We start from the raw sequence: 27012 nt of genomic DNA, 5'->3' as shown, positions 1-27012 counted from the left end.
ACCCTTAAATTCACGAATGGCGTGCGCGCGACATTACAATGGATTGAATGAGTTATTACGAGCGCCTTTTAGTGTTGTGAAGAGTACTAAGTACTTGAAATGGTGTACTCTTTTCAACTACTTACCAAAATTGAGTCTTATTACCCAAATCCGTGTTAATCACATGATCTTGTCTACCGTTGGTGTAAATGGTCAGAACCGAACAAATGTAAAATATTGAGGCAACTTGGCCGAGTGGTTAAGGCGAAAGATTAGAAATCTTTTGGGCTTTGCCCGCGCAGGTTCGAGTCCTGCAGTTGTCGTTATTTTTTTTGTTGTGGCTTCCATCTGACCATACAAAAAATGAGTATCCGGCCCGTTTTCGCTGTGAATGCGTTTATGACCTGGTTTCCGTAAAATCGTGACAGTCACTTTGTGGGTAGTCATGACTGAGGCCAAGAAAGCCCATCCATGGTTACTACGTAATGGACAATTGTTTATCCATGTGCCATCTATATAAATACATAACATCCATACCTGCCCTGCTAGGCTCCCCTTCTCGAGAACCAGCAACCTAACTAACACTACCACTACAAACACACCAACCCCTTAATGACGGACTCTCCAACGAAACAGATCAAGTACCCATGGTGGTACGGAGGTGCTGCAGGGATCTTCGCCTGTGTAATGACACATCCATTGGACTTGGCCAAAGTCAGACTGCAAGCAGCACCACTCCCCAAGCCCACTTTGGGCAGGATGCTTACTACTATCCTGCGTAATGAGAACGTGATGGGCCTATACTCTGGGTTGAGTGCGGCCGTGTTACGACAATGTACCTATACCACCGTTAGATTCGGTGCTTACGATCTTATGAAGGAAAATTTGATTCCTCAAGGGCACATCAACGATATGGTCTATCTCTTGCCCTGTTCTATGTTCTCCGGGGCCATTGGTGGATTGGTAGGTAATTTCGCAGATGTCGTCAATATTAGAATGCAAAATGATTCTGCTTTGAAACCAGAATTGAGAAGAAATTATAGGAACGCCATCGATGGGGTTTATAAAATTTACATGCATGAAGGTGGGATTAAGACTCTGTTGACAGGTTGGAAACCCAATATGGTTAGAGGTGTTCTTATGACAGCCAGTCAAGTCGTCACGTATGATGTGTTCAAGAACTATTTAGTTACTAAATTGAGTTTCGATCCAAAGAAGAATTCTACCCATCTTTCAGCTTCTTTATTAGCTGGGTTGGTCGCTACTACCATTTGTTCACCTGCTGATGTCATTAAAACTAGAATTATGAATGCTCACAAGACGGAGAGTGAATCTGCCATCAAGATATTAACTTCGGCTATCAAGAAGGAGGGACCATCATTCATGTTTAGAGGTTGGTTGCCTAGTTTTACCAGATTGGGACCATTCACCATGTTGATCTTCTTTGCCATTGAGCAATTGAAGAAACATAGAGTCGGGATGCCCAAAATTGAAGAAGAAGAAGAAGAAGAATTGAAATAGTTTTCATACCGTCCTTCTCTCTTATGCCTGTATTTATGAATACGTATTTCTCTTACCTTGTTTCTTTGCAAGGGAACTAATATGATAGAACTTGTTTATTTATTTAGTTATTTATTAACTTTTTCCTTTTCCGATTTGAGTCTTTTTAACATGGATGCAGAAATAGTATTCAACTCTTACTGGTCAATAATGTAGTCTGTAAAGAAGAAAAACTCCATGTTTTTTATTCAGGATTAATTATTATATTTTAGTTTAACACTTCTAAAAATTTATAAAAATTTTATGGAATAAAAATAAATAACATTTTTCCAAATGTCACATAATTCGGTTACCCATTATTGGTTTACTTCATCCACACTCACTAATAACTATTCATCTGAGGTTCAATAACATCAGTCTATTAATTAGCCGCCCACCAGGGTAACCGTAAACACATGTTGATCACCTTCTACGGCACGCCCGCCAATGTTCCAAAATTTTCGCCACTCCTTCAAATTAATATAATGGAAATTCAAAACATAAAAATGGATAAAGAGACTCCAATTGGAAAACATCGAAGACAATTTCCAACATTTTCTCGTCAACCAGAATTGAGTTTGACACTTTCAATTGAAAACTTCAACATCTTCTCCTTACTCAATAACCATCCATGTCTTCAAAAGAATTCGCTGAACTACTAGAAAACTCCATCCTAAGTCACGACCAGAACGTTCGTGTGCAAAGTGAAACACAATTAAAAAAACTATCCAATGAAAATTTCCTACAATTTGCAGGACTTCTATCAGAAGTCCTAGTCGACTCTCAAGTCAGACTAGAAGCACGTATGCTAGCTGCATTAACATTGAAAAATGAATTGATATCAAAGGATTCTATAAGAAATCAACAATACAAACAACGTTGGCTCACGCTAGATATAAACGCAAAGACTCAAATAAAGGCAAACGCATTACAAGCCTTGGTGAACGCCGAAGACAGGGTTGCTAACTCAACAGCTCAATTAATCGCCGCCATTGCAGATATTGAATTACCAGAAGGTCAATGGGATGAATTGATGGGGATCGTCGTGGCCAATACGGAGCCTTCTCAACCAGAAAATGTGAAGAGAGCATCACTGTTGACTTTAGGTTATATCTGTGAAAGTGCAGATGCTTCAAGTCAAGCTTTGGTCTCCGCTTCTAATAATATCCTTATAGCCATCGTCCAGGGGGCTCAAAGTTCTGAACCTTCCAGATTTGTTAGACTAGCAGCATTGAATGCACTGGCTGATTCTTTAATCTTTATTAGAAATAATATGGAACGTGAAGGTGAAAGAAATTATCTGATGCAAGTTGTTTGTGAAGCTACTCAAACAGATGATACTGAAATTCAAGCTGCTGCATTCGGATGTCTTTGTAAGATCATGCATGAATATTATCAATTTATGAAACCTTACATGGAACAAGCATTATATGCTTTAACTATAGCTACAATGACATCCCCTGATGATAAAGTGGCTTCCATGACAGTGGAATTTTGGTCAACCATTTGTGAAGAAGAAATCGATATCGCCTATGAAGTGAGTCAATTCCCTCAATCACCTTTGCTAAGTTACAATTTTGCATTGAACTCATTAAAGGATGTTGTTCCTAATTTATTGAATCTTTTGACGAGACAAAATGAAGACCCAGAAGATGATGATTGGAACGTTTCCATGTCTGCAGGTGCATGTTTACAACTATTTGCTCAAAACTGTGGTGATTACATCTTACCACCAGTGCTAGAATTCGTTGAAAAAAATATTACACAAGATAATTGGAGAAGTCGTGAAGCAGCAGTGATGGCATTCGGATCCATAATGGATGGTCCATCAAAGGAACAAGTCACAATGTACATTGACCAAGCATTACCCGCAGTATTAAACCTAACTAATGATGAATCATTACAAGTAAAAGAAACTGCCTCGTGGTGTATCGGGAGGGTTGCTGATTTAGTTCCAGAATCCATTAAGGCAGATACTCATCTACCAGGCGTCGTTCAAGCTTGTTTGAAAGGTTTGCAAGAACATCCAAAAGTGGCCACTAACTGTGCATGGACAGTTATTAATTTAGTGGAAAATTTAGCTCCATTGGAACCATCACCAATTTACAATTTTTATCCTTCATTAGTGGATGGCCTAATTAAAGCTGCCAATAGAAGTGATAATGAATATAGTGCTCGTGCCTCTGCATTTTCCGCTTTAACTACTTTAGTTGAATGGGCTAATGATGCTGTCTCTGAAACTTTAGCTTCAATCTCTTCATTCGTAATGGATAAGCTGGGTCAAACGATGCAAGTTAATGAGACACAACTAAGTATGGAAGATTTACAAAATTTGCAAGAATTGCAATCTAATATATTGACCGTCTTAGCCGCTGCCATTAGAAAGAATTCTGAAAATATTGACTCCGTTGCTGATATGTTGATGGATCTATTCATGAGATTATTGGACAAGAAGGATTCTTCCTACATTGAAGATGATGTGTATTATGCTATTTCTGCATTATCCGCATCCATGGGTAAGAAATTTGAAAAATATTTGGAATTATTCTCACCTTATTTGGTTAAAGCTCTGACTCAAACTGAATCTACCATTTCTGTGACTGCTGTCGGGTTTATTGCTGACCTTTCTAATTCATTAGAAGATGACTTCAAAAAATATACTACTGTTTTCATGTCGGTATTGGGTCAAATGATGACCAATCCTAACGCAAGAAAGGAATTGAAACCTGCTTTACTAAGTGTTTTTGGTGACATCGCAGCAAATATTGGTCCAGATTTCATTATGTATTTAGATGAAGTAATGGGCCTTTGCTTAGCTTCTCAAAACATGAAACCTGAAAATGGTACTATCGAAGCTTTAGATTATCAAGCCACAGTATTGGAATCCGTTTTGGATGCCTATGTGGGTATTGTTGCTGGACTAGCTCACAATCCAGACGCTCTATTCCCTTACGTTGGTACGATTTTCCAATTTATTGGTATTATTGCTGATGATGTTCAACTGTTTGGTGTAGATTCTACTGCTAGAGCTGCGGTTGGGTTACTTGGTGATATTTCCGCCATTTACCCAGATGGTTCTATTAAACAATTTTACACTCAAGATTGGCTTACTGAATTCATTAAGAGAACTAGAAGTAATCCAAATTTTAGTGAGTCTACCAAGAATAACGCCAGGTGGGCCAGAGAACAGCAAAAGAGACAACTTCTTTTATGATCTCATTTTTTCGATACCTCCACTAGATGGTAACAGTTTTTCTCATTTTATCTTTTTTCCCTTTGAATTTACTTTCACTTTTTCACATTTTTCCTTTGCATTATTTATTTTCTCCTTCTACTTTCTGTTTTTTTTTTCTCTCTCCTCTCTCTTCCTTTTTATTATTTTAATTTTTCCCCTTTTTTATTTTGTTTCATGATAAACAATAATCTTTTAATTGTATGATTAACATTTCATTCTCATTTCTTCTCATCCTCTCTCCTTTTATTCTTTCATTTTTTCCCACTCCTTCTTCACATCAACAATTTTTTAAACTACATAGACATTTCGAGACCATTCGAAATTAGATAATATTCCACCACTTTATAGACACTATCAACTCAAAAGTTGGAGCACGATGAAGTCCTCTATCCGCCAATGTAGATAACAATGCACTCCCTGGTCAATGCATATCTTTCTTCCATAGCGATCAATGATTGCTGTTATGGTGGTTTCCATAAACGACCAACAATCGCGCTTAATTGACATGTTACAAACGAAACACAAAAGATAAACGATGAACGCGAAATGTTGTATCGGATCTATACGATGAAGGGTTCGATTCTTCAACGCTGCAATATTTAAACTACTCAATATATCGTAACATACCCTCTTAAACGTACTTTTCTTATATTGTTCTTATTCTGGCGAATATCCAAGTTCAGTGAATCTCGAGAATGACTAAGAACACTAAGAAGGTCCAAGAGACTTCGAGCCCTGTGTCAAAGAATTTCTTACCACAGGGAAAATATTTGAAACCTGATGAGATTGAATATGAGTTCGGTGGTACAGCTGGTGTCCTTGGGATGCTAATTGGGTTTCCATTACTAATGTATTACATGTGGATTTGTGCTGAATTTTATAATGGAACTATTGCACTACCCGCAGAGAATGAAACATGGACACACTTTGTTTCCCATTTGTATAATTTATTCCTAGAGAATGGTGTTCCAACAACGTATGCCTGGACTATCTTCTTAACATTTTGGGCCTTCCAAATTGTCTTCTATTATACCTTACCTGGTATCTGGACAAAGGGACAACCTTTGACACATTTGAAAAACAAGCAATTACCATATTATTGTAATGCTATGTGGTCATTGTACGTCTCCACTACTTTGGTTTTACTTGCACATTTTACAGGTGTGTTTAAACTATACACGATTATTGACATCTTTGGTCAAATTATGACATGTGCCATTGTTTCTGGTTTCACTTTCTCAATCGTTCTTTACCTATGGACCCTTTTCATTTCTCATGATTATCACAGAATGACCGGTAACCACCTTTATGATTTCTTTATGGGTGCACCATTGAATCCTAGATGGGGTATTCTTGATCTGAAAATGTTCTTCGAGGTGAGGTTACCTTGGTTCACTTTGTACTTCATTAGTTTGGGTGCATGCTTAAAGCAATACGAGTTATATGGATACGTAACTCCACAATTGGGCGTAGTAATGTTAGCCCATTGGCTCTATGCAAATGCCTGTGCCAAAGGTGAGGAACTGATTGTTCCAACATGGGATATGGCATATGAAAAGTTCGGGTTCATGTTAATCTTTTGGAATATTGCCGGTGTCCCATACACCTATTGTCACTGTACCTTGTATCTAATCTACCACGATCCATCTGAATATAATTGGTCATTTGGTTATAATGTATCGCTTTACGTTACATTACTAATTGCCTATTACTTTTTTGACACTGCTAATGCTCAAAAGAATGCCTTTAGAAAACAAATGTCTGGAGATACTCGAGTTAGAAAGACTTTTCCATTTTTACCTTATCAAATATTAAAGGATCCCAAATATATGAAAACTTCAAACGGTTCTCTTTTATTAATTGATGGGTGGTATACTTTGGCAAGAAAAATTCACTATACTGCCGATTGGACCCAATCCTTAATCTGGGCTCTATCGTGTGGATTTAATTCAGTGTTCCCATGGTTTTTCCCATGTTTCTTCCTTGTTGTCTTACTTCATAGGGCTGCAAGAGACCAAGCAAAATGTAAGAAGAAGTATGGCAAAGATTGGGATACTTATTGTAAACATTGTCCCTACATTTTTATTCCATATGTATTTTAGAAGCTCTTTTTGAGTCTATCGTATAATCTCAGTTTTGCTTCACTATCTATAAATTTGTTTAGCGACATTTATCAATGTAATAATGTTTACCTTATAGTTCGCTTATTTTTCTCGCCTTGTTTCTCAAGACAATTTGTGACACTGTTTTTAGATCCAACCTACTTATTTCATTAAAGAGAAGCTAAGAAAGAGAAAAAAAAAGAAGTAAATAAGTTGGATTTGTTTCTGTGGTAAAATGTTTGTAGACTATTCTGGGGCACCCAATTTTCAGCCTATCAACATGTGCTTTGGGGAAAATTATATCAAACTGGTATCGTTTATAGAGGCAACCACAGTACAAAAACGCTTCGAATCAATGCTACTGCTAGCTTTCCCTTTTTCTAAAAGTTTTTCACAACTAACAGTAGATGACTTTAGGGGTAATGAATATCTAATTACCGAATTCGTCATAAAATTTTTGACTTTGGATCAAATAAAGAAATTTGAAAACCTTCTTAAGCAATGTCCAACCTTGTACTTTCTCAAGATTAGACTCAACCCATTAAAAAAAGTTGAAAGAACAGAAGTACTGTTAGATTCTGGCTCCATCATTGGGATGCTATTTTGGGATTTAACCAACCTATTTGATGAGTTCATTACACAAATCTATCATGGTGTGATAAAAACAATTATAATCAATAAACCGGACACTGAACAGTATAATGGTTGGACTATGGTGCAAAAATATATATTTAGTGACCAACTTGATCTGCCAAAAAAAAAATTGCTAAAACCAATGAAGAACTATCTACAAATACCATTGAATTATCCTGTTGAATTCGACATCTACTCTCAAATAAAGGCAATAAATAAAAATACAAGATTAACTTTGAAGTTTGAAGAATTTACCATAAATAAAGATTACCAAAACCTTAAGCTTTTGAATGAATGCGACATCAGTTTAAAACCTGTCAATTTTAAAGTTTTTATTATGTGGTCGGAAGATTTTACAACTAATTCTGAAAATGAGGCCTTGAATACAACTACCCAGGGGTCTAGAAAAATACTTGGAGCTCTGGATGGTAATGTTGAAAGGAAAAAAATAGATGAGGATCATGTTAACAATGAAACTTACAAGAAACACTCACTATCAGAAGATAAGAAATTAACCAAAAAAAGAGAACTTGGAGAAAATATCTACAATTTCAACGACAAAAAAAATATCTGCAACTCTGAGAAGAAAATGGAAGAGCACGAAAAATTACTGTATCGCGTAGTAAAAAGTGCAACATCTGCACCAATATTAGATGAAGAGTTTTTTATACCAAGTTATGCTAAAGACAAAAGTGGCAGGAGGCCCAATTCGGAAAGAATCCACACTAAATATTCATTTTTTAACAATAGAATGATCAAAACAGCCCACTCGGAAAATATTTGGTCATCAGTGCCTGAATATGATCCTCTTGAATTAAATACAAAGGATCTTAATTGGAAAACGTTTTTCAAAATTAAAGTAAGAAAAATTAGAGAAAGTTGCAGATATTTTAAGGAAGTATCAAAATATTGCATAGAAGATTTCCTAGGAAAAGAGTAGTTTTTTCATTTTGAATTTAACCACACAGAAATAGTTGAATTTAAAACAATATTAGGCAAAAACAAGGATGAAGGACCTTTAGAGTAACTGACATTGTTTCCGTTGTCAGTGATTTGATAGAAATTATCTTTGATACAACCTGTAGTATATCAGTGCTCAAACATGTTTAAAATATGACTAATCATCAGCTTCACAAACCTCTGAACTGGGAATCACAGAACCCTCACACTGACAAATGATGACGGCGCTTCAGTTTTCTTCATATTGTTTGTAGCCTTTTTGAACTTTTTTTTACGAATATCGCGGATTTCCGAAATAGCTAAAGAAAACAACGAATTATGAATCTGCAAACATGAAGATCGAAGTGCCTCTATACTCTCTTCCAAAGAAAAACCAATAAGATATATTCATACATTAGCTAACAATTCTGCTAAACTAGGTTTTACATAAATATCCATAATGAGTGCTAATACGAAAATATCTTCTTTCTCGGAAACCGATTCTTCTTCCTCTTTGGTCAAGAAGAATTATTATGAAGTCATTGCAGGACTTGCAGAACTAGAACGATCGCAAGATATCACATTTACCAAAGAAGAACTATACCAGCTAACGAAGCCCGTTCCACTAAAGAAAGCCGAAGCTAAGAGTAAAAGACATATCGTACATGCTTACCTGGGAGGGAATATAGATATAAAAGACACTACAGAATACGATTTAAGCCATACATTGTTGGGGACTCATGTGCCCCAGAAACAATTGGAAATGTTATCTAGCATTGACTTTGCCCAATTGTTTCATAAGACTTTGGAATGTGAGAATGCTCTACAAATCAACGACATGTTTTTTGATGGCCTAACGCCTTCACCAAGGAAGAGTGATCCTCAAGATAGCAAAGAAGCTACAACCAAGGGAGTAAGAAAAGTCGTTGTATGCAAAAGATGCCAGTCAAGATTCAAAGGACCTCTGAGGATGAAACAACTGGAGAAACATACGTGTAACACCAGAAGAAGACATTAAAGGGATTTATTTTTTGTAGGGACGATTTTTCAAAATAACTAGAACATTTTGAACATAGTTGAAGAAGAAGGAACTATATTCTTCTTCCAACAAGTATAACTTTAACTTTTGTAGAATAAATAAACGAAAGAATGCTTACTTAATCAAACTTAGCTGACGTAATACATACTTTTGTTTTAACCCTAATTGTAAAATTAAACCCTAATCTTTAAAAATACCCTAAACCCTAATAAAGGGGTTTTTGGAACTTGCAAAAAAAGAAAGAATTGCCAACAACATGGAAAATTCGAGATTGGAAACTAGTCTATAATCGAAAACTTCTTGAATACATTAGCCAGAGTATAATAGTAGCAATACACAAGACTCAATCGGTTTACACTAATCTTTCTTGTACTGAAGCGTTTTTTTTAAGTGTGAACTACAGGAACAACCGAAAAGATGACTGTGTTTTTAGGTGTTTACAAGGCGATCTATGATTATGAACCTCAAACGCCTGAAGAATTAGAAATCCATGAGGATGATCTATTGTATCTACTAGAGAAATCAGAAGTTGATGAATGGTGGACGGTGAAGAAACGTGTCATTGGTTCAGATGTAGTAGAGCCAGTTGGTCTTGTACCATCAAACTATATTGAAGAAGCTCCTGCAATTTCTCAAATGAAGGCATTATATGATTATACAGAAGCTCAAAATCAAGAGGAAGAACTAACATTCCATGAAAACGATATTTTTGATGTATATGATGATAAGGACCCAGATTGGCTTTTAGTTAAATCTAGGACTTCAAACGAAGTCGGTTTCATTCCAGGCAATTATGTGGAACCCGTTGGCGGTGCCCCAGCTACAGCTCCAGGCATGGTACCTGCTATAGTAGCTGCGTCTCCAACAACAGCAACTACAAATGTTGATGTTTCTACTTTCCTACCCCCACCTCAGCGTGTGGATAGAGTAGAACAAAAGCAAGAAACTGCCCCCAAGATCCAAGAACCAACACCAGAACCAGAATACCATGATGAATACAATGATGAGGAAGAAGCACCTCCACCAAAACCTACTAGACCAACGTCAACTGTGGAGCCATCAAGAGCTGATTCTCATAAAAGACGAACATATTATGACGATGAAAGTAATAACAATAATGACCGTTATGACAATGAAAACAATTATAACAACCGTCGTGATACAGACCGTTATGAGGATACTTATGCAAATGATGACGGTTATCAACCAGAACCACACACATGGAAAGTTAATGAAATTGGCGGCCGCAGAAAACATAAGGCTAAATTGATTATCGGCAATAATAAGATACATTTCATTCCAAATAAAGGTGATCCTCAAGAATGGTCTATTGACAAATTGGTTTCGTATGATAAGGAAAAGAAACATATGTTTTTAGAATTTATTGATCCATACAAAAGTTTAGAATTACACACTGGTAACAACGATACTTGCAATGAAATAATGTCAATTATTGGAGAATTTAAAGGCGCATCCCGTGATCCAGGCCTACGTGAAGTTCAAATGGCCACCAAATCTAAGAAGCAAGCACGTATAATGTTTGATTTCATTGGTGAAGCACAAGATGAGCTGACAGTAAAAGAAGGTGATATGGTCTATATCTTAAATGATAAAAGCTCCAAGGATTGGTGGACATGCGAATTAGTCGATTCACACAAAAGAGGTGTCGTCCCAGCTCAATTTGTGGAACCTGTTAAAGATAAATCGTCTTCTACTGGATTATTCAGCTCATTAAAGAAAATGACTAAGAGTTCATTATCCAAATCACCATCGAAAGACAACACTAGTGATTGGAAGAGTGATGCTTATCAAAATATATCACCTAGCAGGAACAGAGCACAAAGCAGATCTAGGGTGGGTTCTGTTTCTGCCAAAAGAAAGAGATCATCTTCAGCTAGCAACGTAAACCAAGATAGGAAGAAGGAATTTCCCGATCCAAAAAAAATGCGTTTATGGGTCGATAGAACTGGAACATTCAAAGTAGAAGCTCAATTTATTGGATGTGCTGAGGGTAAAATCCATTTGCACAAATCCAACGGTGTTAAAATTGCTGTTGCAGCAAATAAATTGTCTGATCAAGATTTGAATTATGTCGAAAACGTTACAGGCTTTAGCTTAGATAAGTTTAAGGAAAGAAAAGGTGACTCCGGTGATGCTAGAGATACAGAACGTGAAAGAAGAAGAAAGTTAAGAGAAAAGGAAGAAAGAGAACGTGACAGAAGGCTAAGAGAAAGGGAACTTGCAGAATTACAAAGAGCAAGAGAATTATTGGAGGAAGGTGCTGCAAAATTGAACCAAGAAAAGGAATTACCACCTATTAAACCTCCAAGACCTTCCTCAACAGGTCCTGATATGACAAGTCCGAATAGAAGACAAAGGAGTGGTTCCAGAGCTAAAAAGGATGGCTATGATTGGTTTGAATTCTTCCTTAACAGTGGTGTGGATGTTAATAATTGCCAAAGATACTCCATTAATTTTGATAGAGAACAAATTACCGAGGATATGATGAGCGATATCAACCCATCGATGTTAAGAACATTAGGCTTGCGTGAAGGAGACATTGTTAGAGTAATGAAATACCTTGACAATAAATTTGGTAGAGAGGCACAGACACAAGTTTCAGCTACTACAGGTGGATTGTTTTCTGAACCAGACGGTTCATTGAAAGTTAATAATGCAGTTACTGGAGGACAACAGATGTCATCACCGCCTATGGCCCAAACTCAATCAATGCCACTGGCTGCGGCTCCTGTTACAGGTCGCGACGAAGATGCATGGACCGTGCAACCAGCGGCTCAATCACAACCTAACCTTGTAGCTGGTAAAAGTGAATTCACCGGATCTATGCAAGACTTATTAGATTTAGAACCATTGGAACCAAAGAAGGCTGTCAACGCAGCACCTGAACCCAAGTTAGCTGAATTAGAACCTGTGAAAACTGGTTCGAGCGCCAAGCAACAATTGGCTCCGGCAACAACAGGTGGCACAACACTAGTACCTCTTGATCCATTCAAAACAGGTGGAAACAACTATTTACCAATGAATACGACATTTGTTATGATGCCATTTACAACCGGTGGTGCATTTAATGTCCCACAAACATCATTTGGAATGGGTGGAATTCTTCCTGTTCAAAAAACTAATAACGGCTTGATTCCAATTGCCACTACTGGAGGGGCAATGCCTTTAACATCGTTTGCATCTCAAACTACAGGCAATTTAATGCCATTACAAAGGACAGGTGGCCTATTGCCATTATCTGCCACAGGTGGTGCCAACATCATTACTCAAACTACTTTTGGAATGCCTCCTGCAGGGTCAGTACTACCTGTTCAAAAGACAGCAAATGGACTGATTGCAGCAAATTCAACTGGTGGATTACTTCCTCTTCAAACGACGGGAGGTATGCTGGGATTGCAAAGAACAGGTGGCTTAATTCCTCAAACCAGCTTTGCGACCCAACTTACCGGAGGTGCAATCCCCCAAACCAGTTTCGGGGCTCAGTTAACAGGTGGTGCAATTCCACAAACTAGCTTCGGTAATCAACTGACTGGCGGTGCTTTCCCTCAAACCAGCTTCGGCGGTCAACTAACTGGTGGTGCCAATATCATACCCCACACCTCATTTGCCCAGTCAACGAGTGCATTGCCCCAAACATCATTTGGAATGCAACCTACTAGTACGTTTCAACCTCAATCTACATTTGGCGTGACTTTGCAAAAGACAGGTGGCCTAGCTCCGTTACCACAAAACCAGTTTACGGGTGGGGCCATGCAACAACAACAACCAATAATGAATGCGTTTAATACCGGTGGCGCAATGCAACAACAGGCTCCGATGATGAACACCTTTAATACTGGTGGTGCAATGCAGCAACAACAGCCAATGTTGAATGCCTTCAATACAGGAGGTGCAATGCAATCACAAGGAATAAATAATTTAACCCAAGGCATGCAAAACACTTTTATTTCACAGCCATCTCAACCTCAACAACAAATTCCACTACAGACGCAACCAACTGGCTTTGGTTTTGGGAATGGTCCACAACCACAGGCACAACAAGGACAACAACAAAAGCAAGCAAACTTATTAAATGCAACGGCAGCAAATCCATTTGGATTTTAAGTCACTTGATTATGTATTGTTACGATCATCATATATAAACTCCAATAATTATAAATAGTATAATCAAATGTTTTAATACTCAGTAATCGCAATGTCATGTTAAAATTGGAACGAAAGTGAACATTGGTCGAAATACTAGAAGGGAAAATATTCCCTTTGAAGATATTCAAATAAGTAATAAATAAGTAATAAATAAGTAATAGATAAATAATAAATAATAAGCAATCACCAATCTTGATGGACAACATCATATGTGGTTAGTGGGGTGTGCTTTTCAATTCTTGGATCGAAGGGGAATTTCAAGAATTTGGAACCACCTTCCCAAAATGAATATTTAGCCTTTCTAATTTCTTCATATTTAGTAATGAACGCTTCCTTCTGCAAGGTGATACCAATATCATCCAATCCATGAACCAAACAATGCTTTCTAAATTCTTCAACTTCAAAATGATCAACGATGATGTTACCTTCACCATCCCCAATAGTTTGATTTGGTAAATCAACTGTCAGTTTATCACCCCTTTTAGCAATCGGAATCAACTTTTCAAGGATAATTTTCTGAGGAATTCTAATCGGTAATAATCCATTCTTGAAGCAGTTATTATAAAAGATATCACCAAATGAAGGAGCGATAATACTTTGAATTCCAAAATCCTTCAATGCCCAAGGAGCATGCTCTCTTGAAGAACCGCAACCAAAATTGTCACCAGTAACAACTAGAATTTCTGCGTTTCTCCAAGGTTCTACGTTTAAGACAAAATTAGTTTCTTTGTCTTTCCCGTTGGGATCTTTCGTAAAACGCCATTCATAAAATAAACCAACTTTTAAACCTGTTCTCTTGATGGTTTTCAAAAATTGTTTTGGAATAATGGCATCTGTGTCTACATTCGATTTATCCAGTGGAGCAGCAACAGCAGATAAAGATAGGAAGGGCTTCATACCAGTTGGACCAGATGCCACTCTAGTAGTTTTTGAAAGGGGAATGTCATCAATCTCGTCCTCCTCAATATCGAATGAGTTGGCCTCCTCAGGTTGAACGACATGCTCAGTACTTTCGTAGTTAGCATTTTCCAATGCATCCGTTTTTCCACCAGTGACAGCAATCTTTGGAGTATCTTTATCTTTATATTTAAAATCTCTGATGTCAAAAAAATGACCAGCAACAGCAGCAGCGGCTGCCATTGCTGGTGACATTAGATGGGTACGAGATAATGGACCTTGGCGACCTTCAAAATTTCTGTTTGAAGTTGAAGCACAACGTTCACCAGGTTGTAAAATATCAGGGTTCATACCTAAACACATAGAACAACCTGCTTCTCTCCATTCAAAACCTGCCCTTATGAAGATCTTATCAAGGCCTTCATCTTCCGCTTGAGCTTTGACTAAACCAGAACCTGGCACAACCATAGCTCTGACAATATTATCTGCAATATGATGGCCAACAAGAACTTTAGCCGCATTTCTTAAATCTTCAATACGAGAATTGGTACAAGAACCAATAAATACCTTGTCAACTTTAATTGCTTGTAATGGAGTATTTGGTTCCAAACCGATATACTTCAAAGCTCTTTCCATATCACCCTTTCTAACAGGATCACTAACTTTAGATGGGTCAGGGACTAATGCTGTGATTGGCAAAGCATCTTGTGGGGAAGTACCCCACGTGATGGTTGGAATAATATCAATAGCTTTCAATGTGATATCATGATCAAAATGAGCTCCTTTATCTGAATGCAAAGTCTTCCAAAATTTAATACCCTTCTCCCATTCTTCACCAGTTGGTGCAAGAGGCCTTCCTTTCAGATATTCAAAAGTCTTTTCGTCTGGTTTAATCATACCAGCTCTAGCACCGGCTTCAATTGACATGTTACACATGGACATACGAGCTTCAATGGATAAATCTTCAATGGCTTCACCTGCAAATTCGATGACACAACCTGTACCGCCTGCAGTACCAATTAGTCCAATAATGTGCAGGATCAAATCTTTAGAAGTGACACCTGGTGATAACTTACCACTGACATTAATTCTCATATTCTTAGATTTGGTCTGAATAATAGTTTGGGTAGCCAAAACATGCTCCACTTCTGAAGTACCAATACCAAAAGCCAGACAACCAAAGGCACCATGTGTAGAAGTATGAGAGTCGCCACAGACAACGGTACAGCCGGGCAAAGTAAAACCTTGTTCGGGACCAATGACATGGACAATCCCCTGTCTTGCTTCCGTCATACCAAAATATGGAACACCACTTTCCTTCACATTATCCTCCAAAGTCTTCACTTGAAGACGAGAATCGGCTTGATTAATGAAAGTATCAATAGATTTGAAATTGTTTCTTGGTTCAGTAGGGATATTATGGTCCACGGTAGCTAAAGTACAATCTGTTCTTCTGACAACTCTCCCGTTATTCTTCAAACCTTCAAATGCCTGTGGAGAAGTGACTTCATGGATGATATGCCTATCGATGTACAATAGGTATGAACCGTTTTCATCCTTATGGACAACGTGAGCATCGAAAACTTTGTCATACAAAGTTCTGGGACCGGTAGATGGATTATAAGACATTTTAATTGAAAGCAAAAGTCCTTACCTAGATGACTAAATGGGGGAACTACAGTTCAATGAAAAGTTAATGAATCTTTTTTTATACCATTGAGGTTAAATTTTTCAAAAATTAGGGGGGACATGTCAGTGAAAAATGACAACTAATTATCAACTAATTAATTAAGTGATAAGAGTTTTATACTAAAGAGGTTATGCACCTAATTGTGAAGGGAAAGTTTATATGATGGGGCTTACAGACTTATGTCGTAATTTTTAGCTTGGGGCAATCGTACAAATGGAAGAATCATTAACTTGTTGAAGCGTTGAGTAGCAATATATTAGTAATTCATGCAAAAAATTGGTATTCACTGGACGAAATGAAAAATGTATTTCCGAGGTTTCTTTCACTTCTGAGAAGGTGCTATGGCACTATGATCTTAAAAATGGATATTATTACGTGACTTTAATAACTGCAATCTATATATAATATAATAGTTGGTTTATTGTCGCCTTCACACCGTCTCTTGATACTCTACCCAGCATCCTAGATCCCTTTTCCACTGATATTTCCCTTCGGGATCATTGAACTCCACGATAAGCTCTTGAGTTCCCATATCGATCCAAAAACGACGAATTTTCCTCGAAGTTCTTACTTTGTTCCCTTTGAAAGGGATATTGTTTAAAATTGGTAAAATGGGGATGTTCTTCGACACAAGTTTCAAATCCTCTATGTCCCATATATAGAAAAGACCTCTTTCAGTTAATGCTATGAGATATCTCTCTCGATTGATCATCTTGATTATCTTGTGACCAACGCTAATCCTTGGACTTCTATACTGACCGTTATAACCAATGATATAAAGAGATCCTTCGGCTGTACTCAGACACCAGCACTGACAATGGGATGATCCAACTGCAGTAATAACAACTTCTGGAAGGAAGGCGGTTAGACAGATCTTACCTTGGTAATATCCCACCAATTTCGTAGGATTATCATATAATGCCTCTTTGTCAAATTGAATGGACCTCTCGACACCATTTTTAATCTCAAGGACACGAAAATTTTCTAGATTACCATTTTGTAACACCACAGTATCAACATCTGGAATAACACCGGAATTCTCCAAATATCTGAAAGTCGGTTCATCACTTAAAATTTTATTGGTAGTGAGTCTTGAATTTAAAGTTAGGAGCGGTTCATCACTATCATTATCGTCATCTGTAGTATCATTATTTTCAATTTCAATTTCTTCAATTTCTTGATCCTCATTCTTGGCAAATTTGTCAATATTTCTTTCATTAACACCCATAATCAATGAATGAATACCTAATCTTGGAATTGGGATGGACGATATTCCAAGTTTATCTTCAAATCCAGATGAACCGATGCTAGAGATTCCTAAAAGTGTAGAACCTCCTTTAGAAGGCTGCTTCTTTTTTAATGTCGGTTTAGTTAAAATGTCGGATTCGGATTTGCTAGTTGCAACTGTCGTCATTAGGGTGGGAACAATTCTTTTCTTACCATCCTTCATTACAATCTTGTTATTGGGTTTGCCATCCTTCTTCCTTTTTGGTATCAATATATTAATGGTTTCATTGGTCAGAAGTCGTGATTCCGAGCCCTTTGACGATTTTGCAGGTAGCAGTGAATCAGGTTTCTTTTCTTGCAACTGAAGGTTGGATGTTGAACTCAATTTGGGTTTCTTCAATTTATTAACTGTTTCTTCAAAGATAAGTTGCTCCACACTTTCAGGAAAGTCTAAGGAGTCCTTATCGACACCGTAACGATGTAATTGTTCAATATTTTTCTCCAACGGAATAATTTTCCCAAGTTCATTATCTTCAAATACTAAAATTGTTATTGATGAATCCAATGAGGTTAAAAATAACATTGTTCCATCTGGTGTCCACTGCATATCAGTAATCGACTTATTTGCTATATCGAAAGCAATAAAAATAGGTCTTGCCCTCGTTGTACTCCAAACAACAACTGTTTTATCTTGACCTGCAGTTGCAATAATCGATTCCATTGAGTCATTAGGTCCACTATCTTGTTTTCTCTTTGCAGGAGTCATTCCATCATTCACTTCGAATAATCTTGGATTAAACCGAACCACTTCCGTTGGTGCATCGTGGCCAATCAGACTTATATTCGAATCCCAAGTACCTCTGTTTATAATTGCAACTGAACTCACTGGTCCATTGGTCGCATTTGGGGCAGCAATGTGTTGACCATCTGGGGACCACGACAGTCGACGAAAATATGTGGTTAAAGGAGATCCCTTAAATGGCTCGGTGACAACATGTTCAATGGTAAATGATGCATCCCCAATCTTATGGTATCTAAATATTTTCATAGTTCTATCATCAGATGCAGTTGCGAAATATTTATTTGCAGGATCAAAAATGACACCTTTCACATGAGACTGATGAACATCAAATCTTTTCAGTTTTTCAAATGTGATTCCATTCCAAATAATAACTGCTCTATCCAAACCTACTGATACTAATAAACTAGAATCTGGAGCCCAACAAATATCTTGAATATCGTTGTCATGCGCTACCAATCTTTTCCTTACAGCCCAACGTTCCTTTTCACTCTCTCCTCCAAAGATTGGTTGAATTGGTCTCTCTTCATCCAAAGTCCAGATCAGCAATATCCTATCATCAGATCCACTTGCTAAATATTTCCCATTAGGTGAAAATTTCAAACAGGTCACTGAACCAGTGTGTCTACTCATACTTGCTAGAGGTTTCTTCAGTTCCTTGTCAATGGGAACCTCATCTTTCAAGGATAGAATTTTAACTATCTGTTTAATGGAATCGACTGACCATATTCGTATTTTCCCATCTAGGCCACCCGTTGCAACTCGTTTACCATCGGGACTTACGTCCACGGTGTAAATTTCATAGCTTCGAGATTCTTCTATATGAGACAACCATGGTAATTTCAGTAATTTCATACTCTTTGGCTATGTATATCTTTGTTGCTCGACTTTATTTTCATTTGAAGGTTTATTTATCATCTCGTCAATGCCAATTGATCATATACAGGGCGAAAATTTCAATATGGTCAGTGAGAAACTATAACGAATGGCAAGCAAAAATTAAGCATTGAATTGTCTATTAAATGAGGGTATCGTTATTTAAGCATATTTGTATATAGTATCGTGGTATGGTTTATTTATTTGTATCTAATTAGATCACCACAACTTCTCATCTCCATATCATTTTTTTTATGTTTATGTTTTTTAATGACCAATGATGGATCAATTAATTGGGCCAGTTTGGTCAACTGATCCCTTTCAGGACTTGTCGGCACTGAATTATTGTTTACTATCAGTTTTATTGCTAAATAATGCAACCACAATAAATTTGTCCTTGGTTCAAAATTTCTCCAAGTAGATGGATCATAAAAAATAGATCTCATCATATTATATATTTCAAATTGATAATCTCCCCCACCTTGAAAGAATAGGGGATGGTCCAACCTAGTAAATAGTATTTCTTCATCGTAATGATCGAAATGATCTTCACCCTCAGTGACCCATTTACCTCTACTGGATTTCAAGTCACATAATGTGACGTTACCATGACTATCTATCAGAATATGATCCAATGTTAAGTTTCTATGTTCAAATTCAAATTTAGCCTCCGTCACGTAAAGAATGGTGGCACATTGCCAATAAATGTTTAGGATTTGGGACCAGTTATCGAAGCGATATAGGGATAAAGGAGAACCATGATCTTTCATAAAAAGAAACAATGAAATATTATTACCGGATGCTGATCTCAGTAAGTATGACTGTAAGAGATACGGTAGCCCCGTGGTACCCCTACATATACTTAATATCTTCAATTCCTTTAATGACATTGACTTTGATGATGATATATCGTCTAAGGTTCCTAACGGGATAACTTTACAAACCATCGAATCTGATCTGTTAGAGCTTGGTGGTATTCTAAATAAGTTGGAATGTATGAGTGTGGATTTATCCAAGGTAAATAAAGATTTTTTCAATCCATTTTCAAATTCAATATGATCAATAATATGCTTGATATCACAATATTCTAACATTTGGGTAAATATTGATTGATCATATTGTTGCTTTGCCATGGGGGTAGATGAGTTTAAAGATAATAAAGAAGTAGAGTTCCTTAATTTGGTCTTAATCTTATCTCTTGAAACCTGGTCTGGTATTGGTAGGGATATTAAGGGACCTGAATTAGTTGATGATGTATCATCTGAGGTTATATTACCACTATTATTTGCAGACTTCCTTCTACTTTTAAACTTTTGTAAAGAGCTGTGCGATGTCTTGTGTTTCAAACTTGATTGAGAAGTACGATGCGTTAGACCATGAATGGAAAGATTTGATGATGAAACTTTTTGTTTCAAGTATTGTGAAGAAACGGATAAATTATCAGAGCTATCACTCACATTGTTATTATTACTACTCGAAAAAATAGATTTATGGAAATCAGAAAATGAATTCTTATGTCTTATCTTGTGATCGTTCATAGTTGCAGTAGACGTTACGGGTAAGCCTACATCATTGATGCTTAATGATTTAGTCGAAGTAGATCTAGACATAGATCCAGAGATACTACTTCTTTTCCAGAATTTCCATTTGGAACTATTTGATGACATTGAAGATATACTCGAGTTATCCATATACTGATGAGAAGATGAATTATCAGTATTTTGGTTACCAAAAAATACAGAATGACGCTGTCGAGCCAATGATGAACTATTCGTCATTGTGGTATTTGTTACAGGTTTTAAGGGGGCACGGAACTTCGAGTTATTATGTGAATGCAAATTGGAGTGAACAGTTGTTGTCTGCTGTGTATTTAATTTTTGTTTAGGATCGGTATGTTCACTGTGAATATGGTGGTCTATATTCTCCTTATTGTTATGATCTCGTCTCAATTTATCCTGTGAGGCATGCTGTTTGATGTTTCCATCCTTTGGTTCATTAATAACAATTTTATTAAACAATTGTCTTAAAGAGGACCCTGTAGATGAACGTTTCATTAGGGAATGTTTATGTTCGTTATTCATTTCATTGTGAGACATACTGTCCGCACCAGTTGAATGTTCATTGCTGCTCAAACTGCTTGCCAATGACATTCTCTTATTACTGCTACTACTAGTATTAGCAGCAGTTATGGAAATATTACTACTGTGAGTGGAGATTCTCTTCACGTACTGGGAGTCTCTTTCCTTGCTGGTACTATTACCAGAATCGTTTGTAAATGCCGATAAAGTGGACCATCTCTTCTTAGAAGAAGAGGAATGGTTGGACATAAAGGACCAACGTTTCTTTTCCTCTGACTTATTCTTCACTTGTTTCGTCTGAGGGGGCTGTGCCACATTATTCTTATTACTACTACTCCTACTGGATTTCGTTGAAGCAGTGGCGACCACAGGTTGTTGCTTTTTCTGTTCCGGCACGGTCAATATCTCCTTGACCACCTTCAATGGTTCCTCCTCAATGACAATATTCGATATGCTGATATTTTCGTCCTCCTCATCGTAATCCTCGTCATCGGACACCACAAGGGCGATGAATTTCCTGCTATCGACAAACTCGTCAAACGACGTCTCGTAGTCCATTGTCAGATGCTGTTACTATGCTATTGGTAGAGTCAATGGCGGCAATTGCAATGATTCCTTTACGTATATAAAGGTGGAGTTAGATAAGATAGTGAATTAAATTGGTAAACGTTTCAAAAAATTTTCGCGTCCTGTTTGTTTGTTTACGTTTTTATAGGGTTAGCAAACAGACCTAGGGCTAATAATTAGGGCTGGGTTGTGAATAAATCTACTTTATTAACAATGAAATAAAGTGAAGTTACATGGACTATCCATTTGTTGTATCGTTATACAGTGGGTAAGGTGAATTGAGAGTGTAGCGATGAGTGATACTGAGCATGTGGATACAGGGGATGCTGCTTCAGCTTTAATAGCCGGGACAGAGAGTGATAGTGACGATTTTGGGAATTTTTCAGATGCATCGTTTACTCATGATGAAGAGGCCACCGATCAAGAGGTGTTTGTACAATGTCTCGAGGAAGCGTTTGGTACAGGAAGATCCACTGAGGGGTTACCACCACTGGCGACAGACACCACTGAGTACCGTTTGGAACAATTGATCCAGGATGAAAGGCCGCATGTTATTTATCAACAGCTGGTGGAATATAGAACCGCATTACAGCCTATTATTTGGAACAAATCACATATACGATCTCGATTATACCAGATACTGAGAATCTCTGAAGAGAATGATAAGGAGAAACAACAACAGTTGGAGGAAGAGGAAAAATTAAAGAGGGCTCAATTAGATGATGCATTATTTAATAAAATAATGAAGACATTAGTTAATACGAAATCGGTGGAGAATACCATAAGTCAGCATCAATTAAAGGACACTTTTAAGATAAATTATACACCATCCTTGGGTCACTTATCATTGCAAGATGAAGAGAAGCAAGACTTGGAAAACAGTATCCCCAGTCTGATAAAGACCAACCCATCAAGTAAGAACAATGAAAATACCCTGGAGTTACAAGAATATCACGATCAACTTTGTAATTCGATAGATTTGTTAATTGAAAGACTACGAAAATTGAAACAAAACCAAAGAGATTTGGAGAAGGATAAGACTACTTTTGAAAACGTTATTACAAACCTCACAGGACACACTCAAAGATTACAGAGAGATGAAATTGCATTGTATAACAAGAAGAAGCAGAAACAAAAGAGGAAAATGTTTAGTTGGACGACGAGTCGCTAGGACAACCCAGTTCTTGTAAAGCACCCATACACACATAACATAAACGTGACATATTGTCTATATTGACAGCGACCATCCAATATGGATGGGTTAAGGATGTTTGACACTATTCGTCACCAAAATATTTTCCCAAGAAAAAAAAGGTTACTTAACTAATAAACGAAAGCACCATATATGAACACATATATGTTTATATCCATATATATATGAATAGCTATATTCCATTCATTACAGTATCTTAAAAAAAACGCTGAGCATAAACCAAGAATGGCTAGCAGTATTAAAATTAATAATAGTTTGTTCGCCGGGGCAGAACAATATATGAATTTTAATACCCTTTCTATTAAAGAGGAGTGTGAAAAGGAAGAGGAAGACTTTGATGTTTTTGAAGAAACAGAAGAATATCTGGGAAATACACCAGATAGTTCATACTTGAATGCAGAAGCCTTCGAGAGGGAACGATTGAACAGATGTTACCAGATGAATTTACAGCGTAGCAACGACGATTTTGCCATTGAAGAGAGTTCAACTGACAATGAAGAAACAAGGAGGTGTCAGAAATTTACATATTTAGAAAGGAAAAGGATCTTTGCCAAGAAGAACAGAGAGAGAGAAATCCCACGAAGGGAAGTGTTTTACAATGAAGGTGATTCATACAATCATGAATACTACCTGGATGATGAAACACTTTTTGAGAATGACCCATGTAACTCCCCCTTCAGTGGAGAATCCAGTGAAGTTTTAGAACCATTGTGCTTTATCAAGCAAACACCATCAAGGTATAATATAAGATCGAAGCCGGCGACACCAGAGAAGGCAGCGTCTTTGAGGCTTTTAATTGAGGAATATGATAGACTGCATGGGCGACCCTCAATATTACAATTGGTCCCCGCTAATCGCAGAAATACTTTCCCCTTTTCTAATGAAGGTACAGTCATTAACTGCCAATCATTTGACGATCATAGAATAGACTATCCAGACAGAGAACAATTGAAGAGGCAACCGGAATTCTATTAATCGCAATAACACTTTCATGTTCTTTGGATAGTCTAACACCCCCTAACACCCCCTTCCTAATTCAGTCCAACTTAATAATAACTAATTGTTTTTTGTATATTTTGTATTCCATTTGTCATTAATATTAATAATGTCACCACAGATTAGAAAAATCGCGTCTTAGTAATTCATCGCGTAATACTACTAGCGCCCCTTAGAAGAAGAGATGGATGAAACACATAAGAAAGGGTCTTGCTGCAAACTTCTTGTTCTGTTTTCCTCTATTCTTTGCCAACTCAATTACTCAAACAACTTAACATTAACTTAACAAACCAAAACAACATGTCAAGACCATGGGCAGAAGGTACAACCGGTGCATTCAAGAGACAAGTCTCTTCCTTCAGAGAAGTGGTTTCCCCCACTCATCCAATCTACAAGCCTGCCAAGAATAGATATTGGCTTTACGTATCCCTTGCATGTCCATGGGCCCATAGGACTATGATTACTAGAGCGTTGAAGGGTCTCTCCTCTGTCATTGGGCTCACTGTGGTCCACTGGCATTTGGACGACAAGGGATGGAGAATGCTACCAGCTCCAGCGGAAATTACTGATGATGACAAGAAGAATTTCCATACGTTTCATGGTGGTATTAAACCCACTGAGGAAGACGTATCCCACCCTGTGGGAGATGTGAAAAATGACTCTGCAAGATTATGGATCGATAGTACTTTTGATCCTAATAATGGATTTGAAAGATTGAGCGAATTGTATCATAAGAGTCAACCTGATTATTCTGCAAGATACACCGTTCCTGTTCTATGGGATACGGAAACTAAGACTATTGTCAATAATGAAAGTGCAGATATTATTAGAATTTTGAACAGTGGTGTCTTTGATGAAGTGGCTGGCGATGAAGCTACTCATTTGGATTTAGTCCCCAAAGAATTGGAAGCACAAATTGATGAGTTTAACTCTTGGGTTTACGACAACATTAACAATGGTGTGTACAAGGCAGGATTTTCTGAGAGCGCTGCTGTTTATGAAAAGGAAGTGACCAACATCTTCAACCATTTGGACAAAGTGGAAAAGATTCTTGAAGAGAAATACGACGTTTTGGCAGGAAAACATGGTAAAGATAATAAAGATAAAATTTTGAAAGAATATTTTACCATTGGTCACCAACTAACAGAAGCTGATGTGAGATTATATACCACCATTGTCAGATTTGATCCCGTGTATTTACAACACTTCAAATGTAACTTCACCTCAATTAGAGGCGGCTACCCATTCATCCATTTATGGTTACAAAACTTGTATTGGAACTATAAGGAATTCAGATTCACTACCAACTTTGATCATTGTAAGTTACACTACACCCGTTCTCACACAAGAATTAATCCATTGGGAATTACACCCTTTGGGCCTAAACCAGCTATCATACCATTATGATTCGCCCTTTATGTATGAGTTTCTATAGTTTATATTCCATTTTCTAGTTTAACTGACACTAGTTTCTATCTCTTTACCCAAAAGGGGAATAGTTCACCTGCTGCGTTTGCCCAATTGGGGAATTTATTGCAAATTGCACTTTACGCGCTGCGTCGCGTAAAACTTTTATTACTCAATTATAATAAACAGATTTGACCAGATAATTATTCAGTGAGTGATTCTTAACTTGCAAGGTGTCCTTCTATCAATTGCGTAGTACTAATTGACGCTAATTTATTTTACAAGGCTCTGCTAAATTTTTGGCTACTTAAATATCACAAGGCAACTGGATACACATATTATGCTACTAGACAGTACATTACTAGAGGAGAATACTTCTCCTTTTTCCACCCCAAGTAAACATAGAATACTCTCTGCTACAAGTGCAAGGAAGGACGTATCTGACAACAGAATAAGTCCTCATAATCAATCCAATGCTGCTACAAATTCTCCATTTACACCTGGAACAAACGATAGTATATTTCGTTCATCAACGAGATTGAACCACATGAATTCTCCCCCATCCCGATCCTCTCCTCTGTCTTCATTTAAAAAGGGTAGTACAACCCCTGTTAAATTATCGCTCAGTATAGGGAAGAATGGTAAGGCAACCATTGTGGGTGCTACAACGCCAACACAATTATCCTCCACTTCTTCACCTTCCACTTCCATGGTACTTAGCCCAGCAAGTAATGAAAAATCAAGAGTGTTGGATCTTTTAAAGAAAATGAGAAATAAAACCAACAACATTAACAAAAAATCATACAATTTGAAAAAGAATGGAACCAATGACTCCATTACAAAACCTGTCCATATAGCCAATAGGAAACCAATTATTAATGTCAAGAGACGAAGAAGTTCCGTGGTGGTTCCTCCGGAGCTGTCGACCATTGTAGAAACTAATAGTTCTTCACCTTCTCATGAGGAGAAGGGAACTGTAGTATTACCTTCTATTGCCGTGTCAAGCCCATCATTGGCACCATCAACTCCTGGTGCAACTATGGTGGGGACCAATATACTGCATTTTAAGACGGGATTAACACCTTCCATGGGATTGGATAAAATTTTATTGGAGAGTGTATCACCCGGTAGAAACAATGCCAATAATAATACTTCCCATTTAACTCATTTCAGTAGCCCCAGTTCAATAATGTTTTCACCTAGAAATAAGGCACCACTGCTACCAAAACCAATTCATCAGGGATACCATCAATCATCGATGGGGTATTCATATGATGATGGGAATGGTAACTGGATAGAATTTAATAATCAATTGCTAGCGTCGTCATCATTACCACCGCCACCTCAAGGATTTTCCCCCGGAAGGAGACAATCTTGGATAAGGTTTGAGTCACCTGGACCCTCCATGCTAAGTATGCTCAATGTGGACGCCAAAAACTCACCTTTACCCATCTCATCCACAGACAAAGACACTACTCAATCAAACAAAAGTTTCCAATTATCACCTTTATTGATTACAGATGATAAGGAGCAACAACGATCAACTGAAGAACAAGATGATGCCAGAACGGCGTTGAAGAAAAACTTATTCTCTACTAATATTTAATATCACATTATTTTTTTATTTAT

The 27012-nt window shown here is 37.3% G+C and overlaps 13 protein-coding genes and 1 non-coding gene across 14 annotated transcripts; 11 read left to right on the top strand and 3 right to left on the bottom strand.

Annotated features, from left to right (window-relative positions):
• Positions 1-220: 220 nt before the first annotated feature.
• On the top strand, positions 221-302 carry NCAS0Atrna8S. Its single transcript has one exon. It is a non-coding gene; the product is annotated as a tRNA-Ser (tRNA).
• A 289-nt stretch (positions 303-591) lies between these two features.
• On the top strand, positions 592-1500 carry DIC1 (Dic1p; the record flags this gene model as incomplete). The annotated part of the gene is made up of 1 exon (XM_003673253.1): positions 592-1500. One exon carries the CDS (start codon positions 592-594, stop codon positions 1498-1500), a length of 909 nt encoding a protein of 302 aa, XP_003673301.1.
• Positions 1501-2149: 649 nt separating this feature from the next.
• Positions 2150-4732, top strand: KAP95 (karyopherin beta; the record flags this gene model as incomplete). The annotated part of the gene is made up of 1 exon (XM_003673252.1): positions 2150-4732. The coding sequence occupies one exon, from the start codon at positions 2150-2152 to the stop codon at positions 4730-4732; it is 2583 nt and encodes an 860-aa protein (XP_003673300.1).
• Positions 4733-5448: 716 nt separating this feature from the next.
• On the top strand, positions 5449-6855 carry ERG4 (delta(24(24(1)))-sterol reductase; the record flags this gene model as incomplete). Its single annotated transcript, XM_003673251.1, has 1 exon — positions 5449-6855. The coding sequence occupies one exon, from the start codon at positions 5449-5451 to the stop codon at positions 6853-6855; it is 1407 nt and encodes a 468-aa protein (XP_003673299.1).
• Positions 6856-7090: 235 nt separating this feature from the next.
• Positions 7091-8428, top strand: IRC10 (Irc10p; the record flags this gene model as incomplete). The annotated part of the gene is made up of 1 exon (XM_003673250.1): positions 7091-8428. The coding sequence occupies one exon, from the start codon at positions 7091-7093 to the stop codon at positions 8426-8428; it is 1338 nt and encodes a 445-aa protein (XP_003673298.1).
• A 459-nt stretch (positions 8429-8887) lies between these two features.
• LDB7 (Ldb7p) lies at positions 8888-9445 on the top strand (the record flags this gene model as incomplete). Its single annotated transcript, XM_003673249.1, has 1 exon — positions 8888-9445. The coding sequence occupies one exon, from the start codon at positions 8888-8890 to the stop codon at positions 9443-9445; it is 558 nt and encodes a 185-aa protein (XP_003673297.1).
• A 438-nt stretch (positions 9446-9883) lies between these two features.
• Positions 9884-13591, top strand: SLA1 (cytoskeletal protein-binding protein SLA1; the record flags this gene model as incomplete). The annotated part of the gene is made up of 1 exon (XM_003673248.1): positions 9884-13591. The coding sequence occupies one exon, from the start codon at positions 9884-9886 to the stop codon at positions 13589-13591; it is 3708 nt and encodes a 1235-aa protein (XP_003673296.1).
• A 225-nt stretch (positions 13592-13816) lies between these two features.
• Positions 13817-16159, bottom strand: NCAS0A03480 (3-isopropylmalate dehydratase; the record flags this gene model as incomplete). The annotated part of the gene is made up of 1 exon (XM_003673247.1): positions 13817-16159. One exon carries the CDS (start codon positions 16157-16159, stop codon positions 13817-13819), a length of 2343 nt encoding a protein of 780 aa, XP_003673295.1.
• A 491-nt stretch (positions 16160-16650) lies between these two features.
• Positions 16651-19101, bottom strand: HIR1 (Hir1p; the record flags this gene model as incomplete). The annotated part of the gene is made up of 1 exon (XM_003673246.1): positions 16651-19101. One exon carries the CDS (start codon positions 19099-19101, stop codon positions 16651-16653), a length of 2451 nt encoding a protein of 816 aa, XP_003673294.1.
• Positions 19102-19322: 221 nt separating this feature from the next.
• ALK2 (protein kinase ALK2) lies at positions 19323-21758 on the bottom strand (the record flags this gene model as incomplete). Its single annotated transcript, XM_003673245.1, has 1 exon — positions 19323-21758. One exon carries the CDS (start codon positions 21756-21758, stop codon positions 19323-19325), a length of 2436 nt encoding a protein of 811 aa, XP_003673293.1.
• Positions 21759-22059: 301 nt separating this feature from the next.
• Positions 22060-22938, top strand: LAA2 (Laa2p; the record flags this gene model as incomplete). The annotated part of the gene is made up of 1 exon (XM_003673244.1): positions 22060-22938. The coding sequence occupies one exon, from the start codon at positions 22060-22062 to the stop codon at positions 22936-22938; it is 879 nt and encodes a 292-aa protein (XP_003673292.1).
• A 267-nt stretch (positions 22939-23205) lies between these two features.
• NCAS0A03440 (uncharacterized protein) lies at positions 23206-23955 on the top strand (the record flags this gene model as incomplete). The annotated part of the gene is made up of 1 exon (XM_003673243.1): positions 23206-23955. The coding sequence occupies one exon, from the start codon at positions 23206-23208 to the stop codon at positions 23953-23955; it is 750 nt and encodes a 249-aa protein (XP_003673291.1).
• A 321-nt stretch (positions 23956-24276) lies between these two features.
• On the top strand, positions 24277-25383 carry ECM4 (S-glutathionyl-(chloro)hydroquinone reductase; the record flags this gene model as incomplete). Its single annotated transcript, XM_003673242.1, has 1 exon — positions 24277-25383. One exon carries the CDS (start codon positions 24277-24279, stop codon positions 25381-25383), a length of 1107 nt encoding a protein of 368 aa, XP_003673290.1.
• Positions 25384-25723: 340 nt separating this feature from the next.
• MSA2 (Msa2p) lies at positions 25724-26989 on the top strand (the record flags this gene model as incomplete). Its single annotated transcript, XM_003673241.1, has 1 exon — positions 25724-26989. One exon carries the CDS (start codon positions 25724-25726, stop codon positions 26987-26989), a length of 1266 nt encoding a protein of 421 aa, XP_003673289.1.
• Positions 26990-27012: the final 23 nt, after the last annotated feature.

The sequence above is a fragment of the Naumovozyma castellii genome, chromosome 1, assembly GCF_000237345.1.
Source record: "Naumovozyma castellii chromosome 1, complete genome".
NCBI lineage: Eukaryota > Fungi > Ascomycota > Saccharomycetes > Saccharomycetales > Saccharomycetaceae > Naumovozyma > Naumovozyma castellii.
The sequence above is the reverse complement of the archived record's forward strand: the minus strand, read 5'-3'. Positions and strand labels throughout refer to the sequence as shown.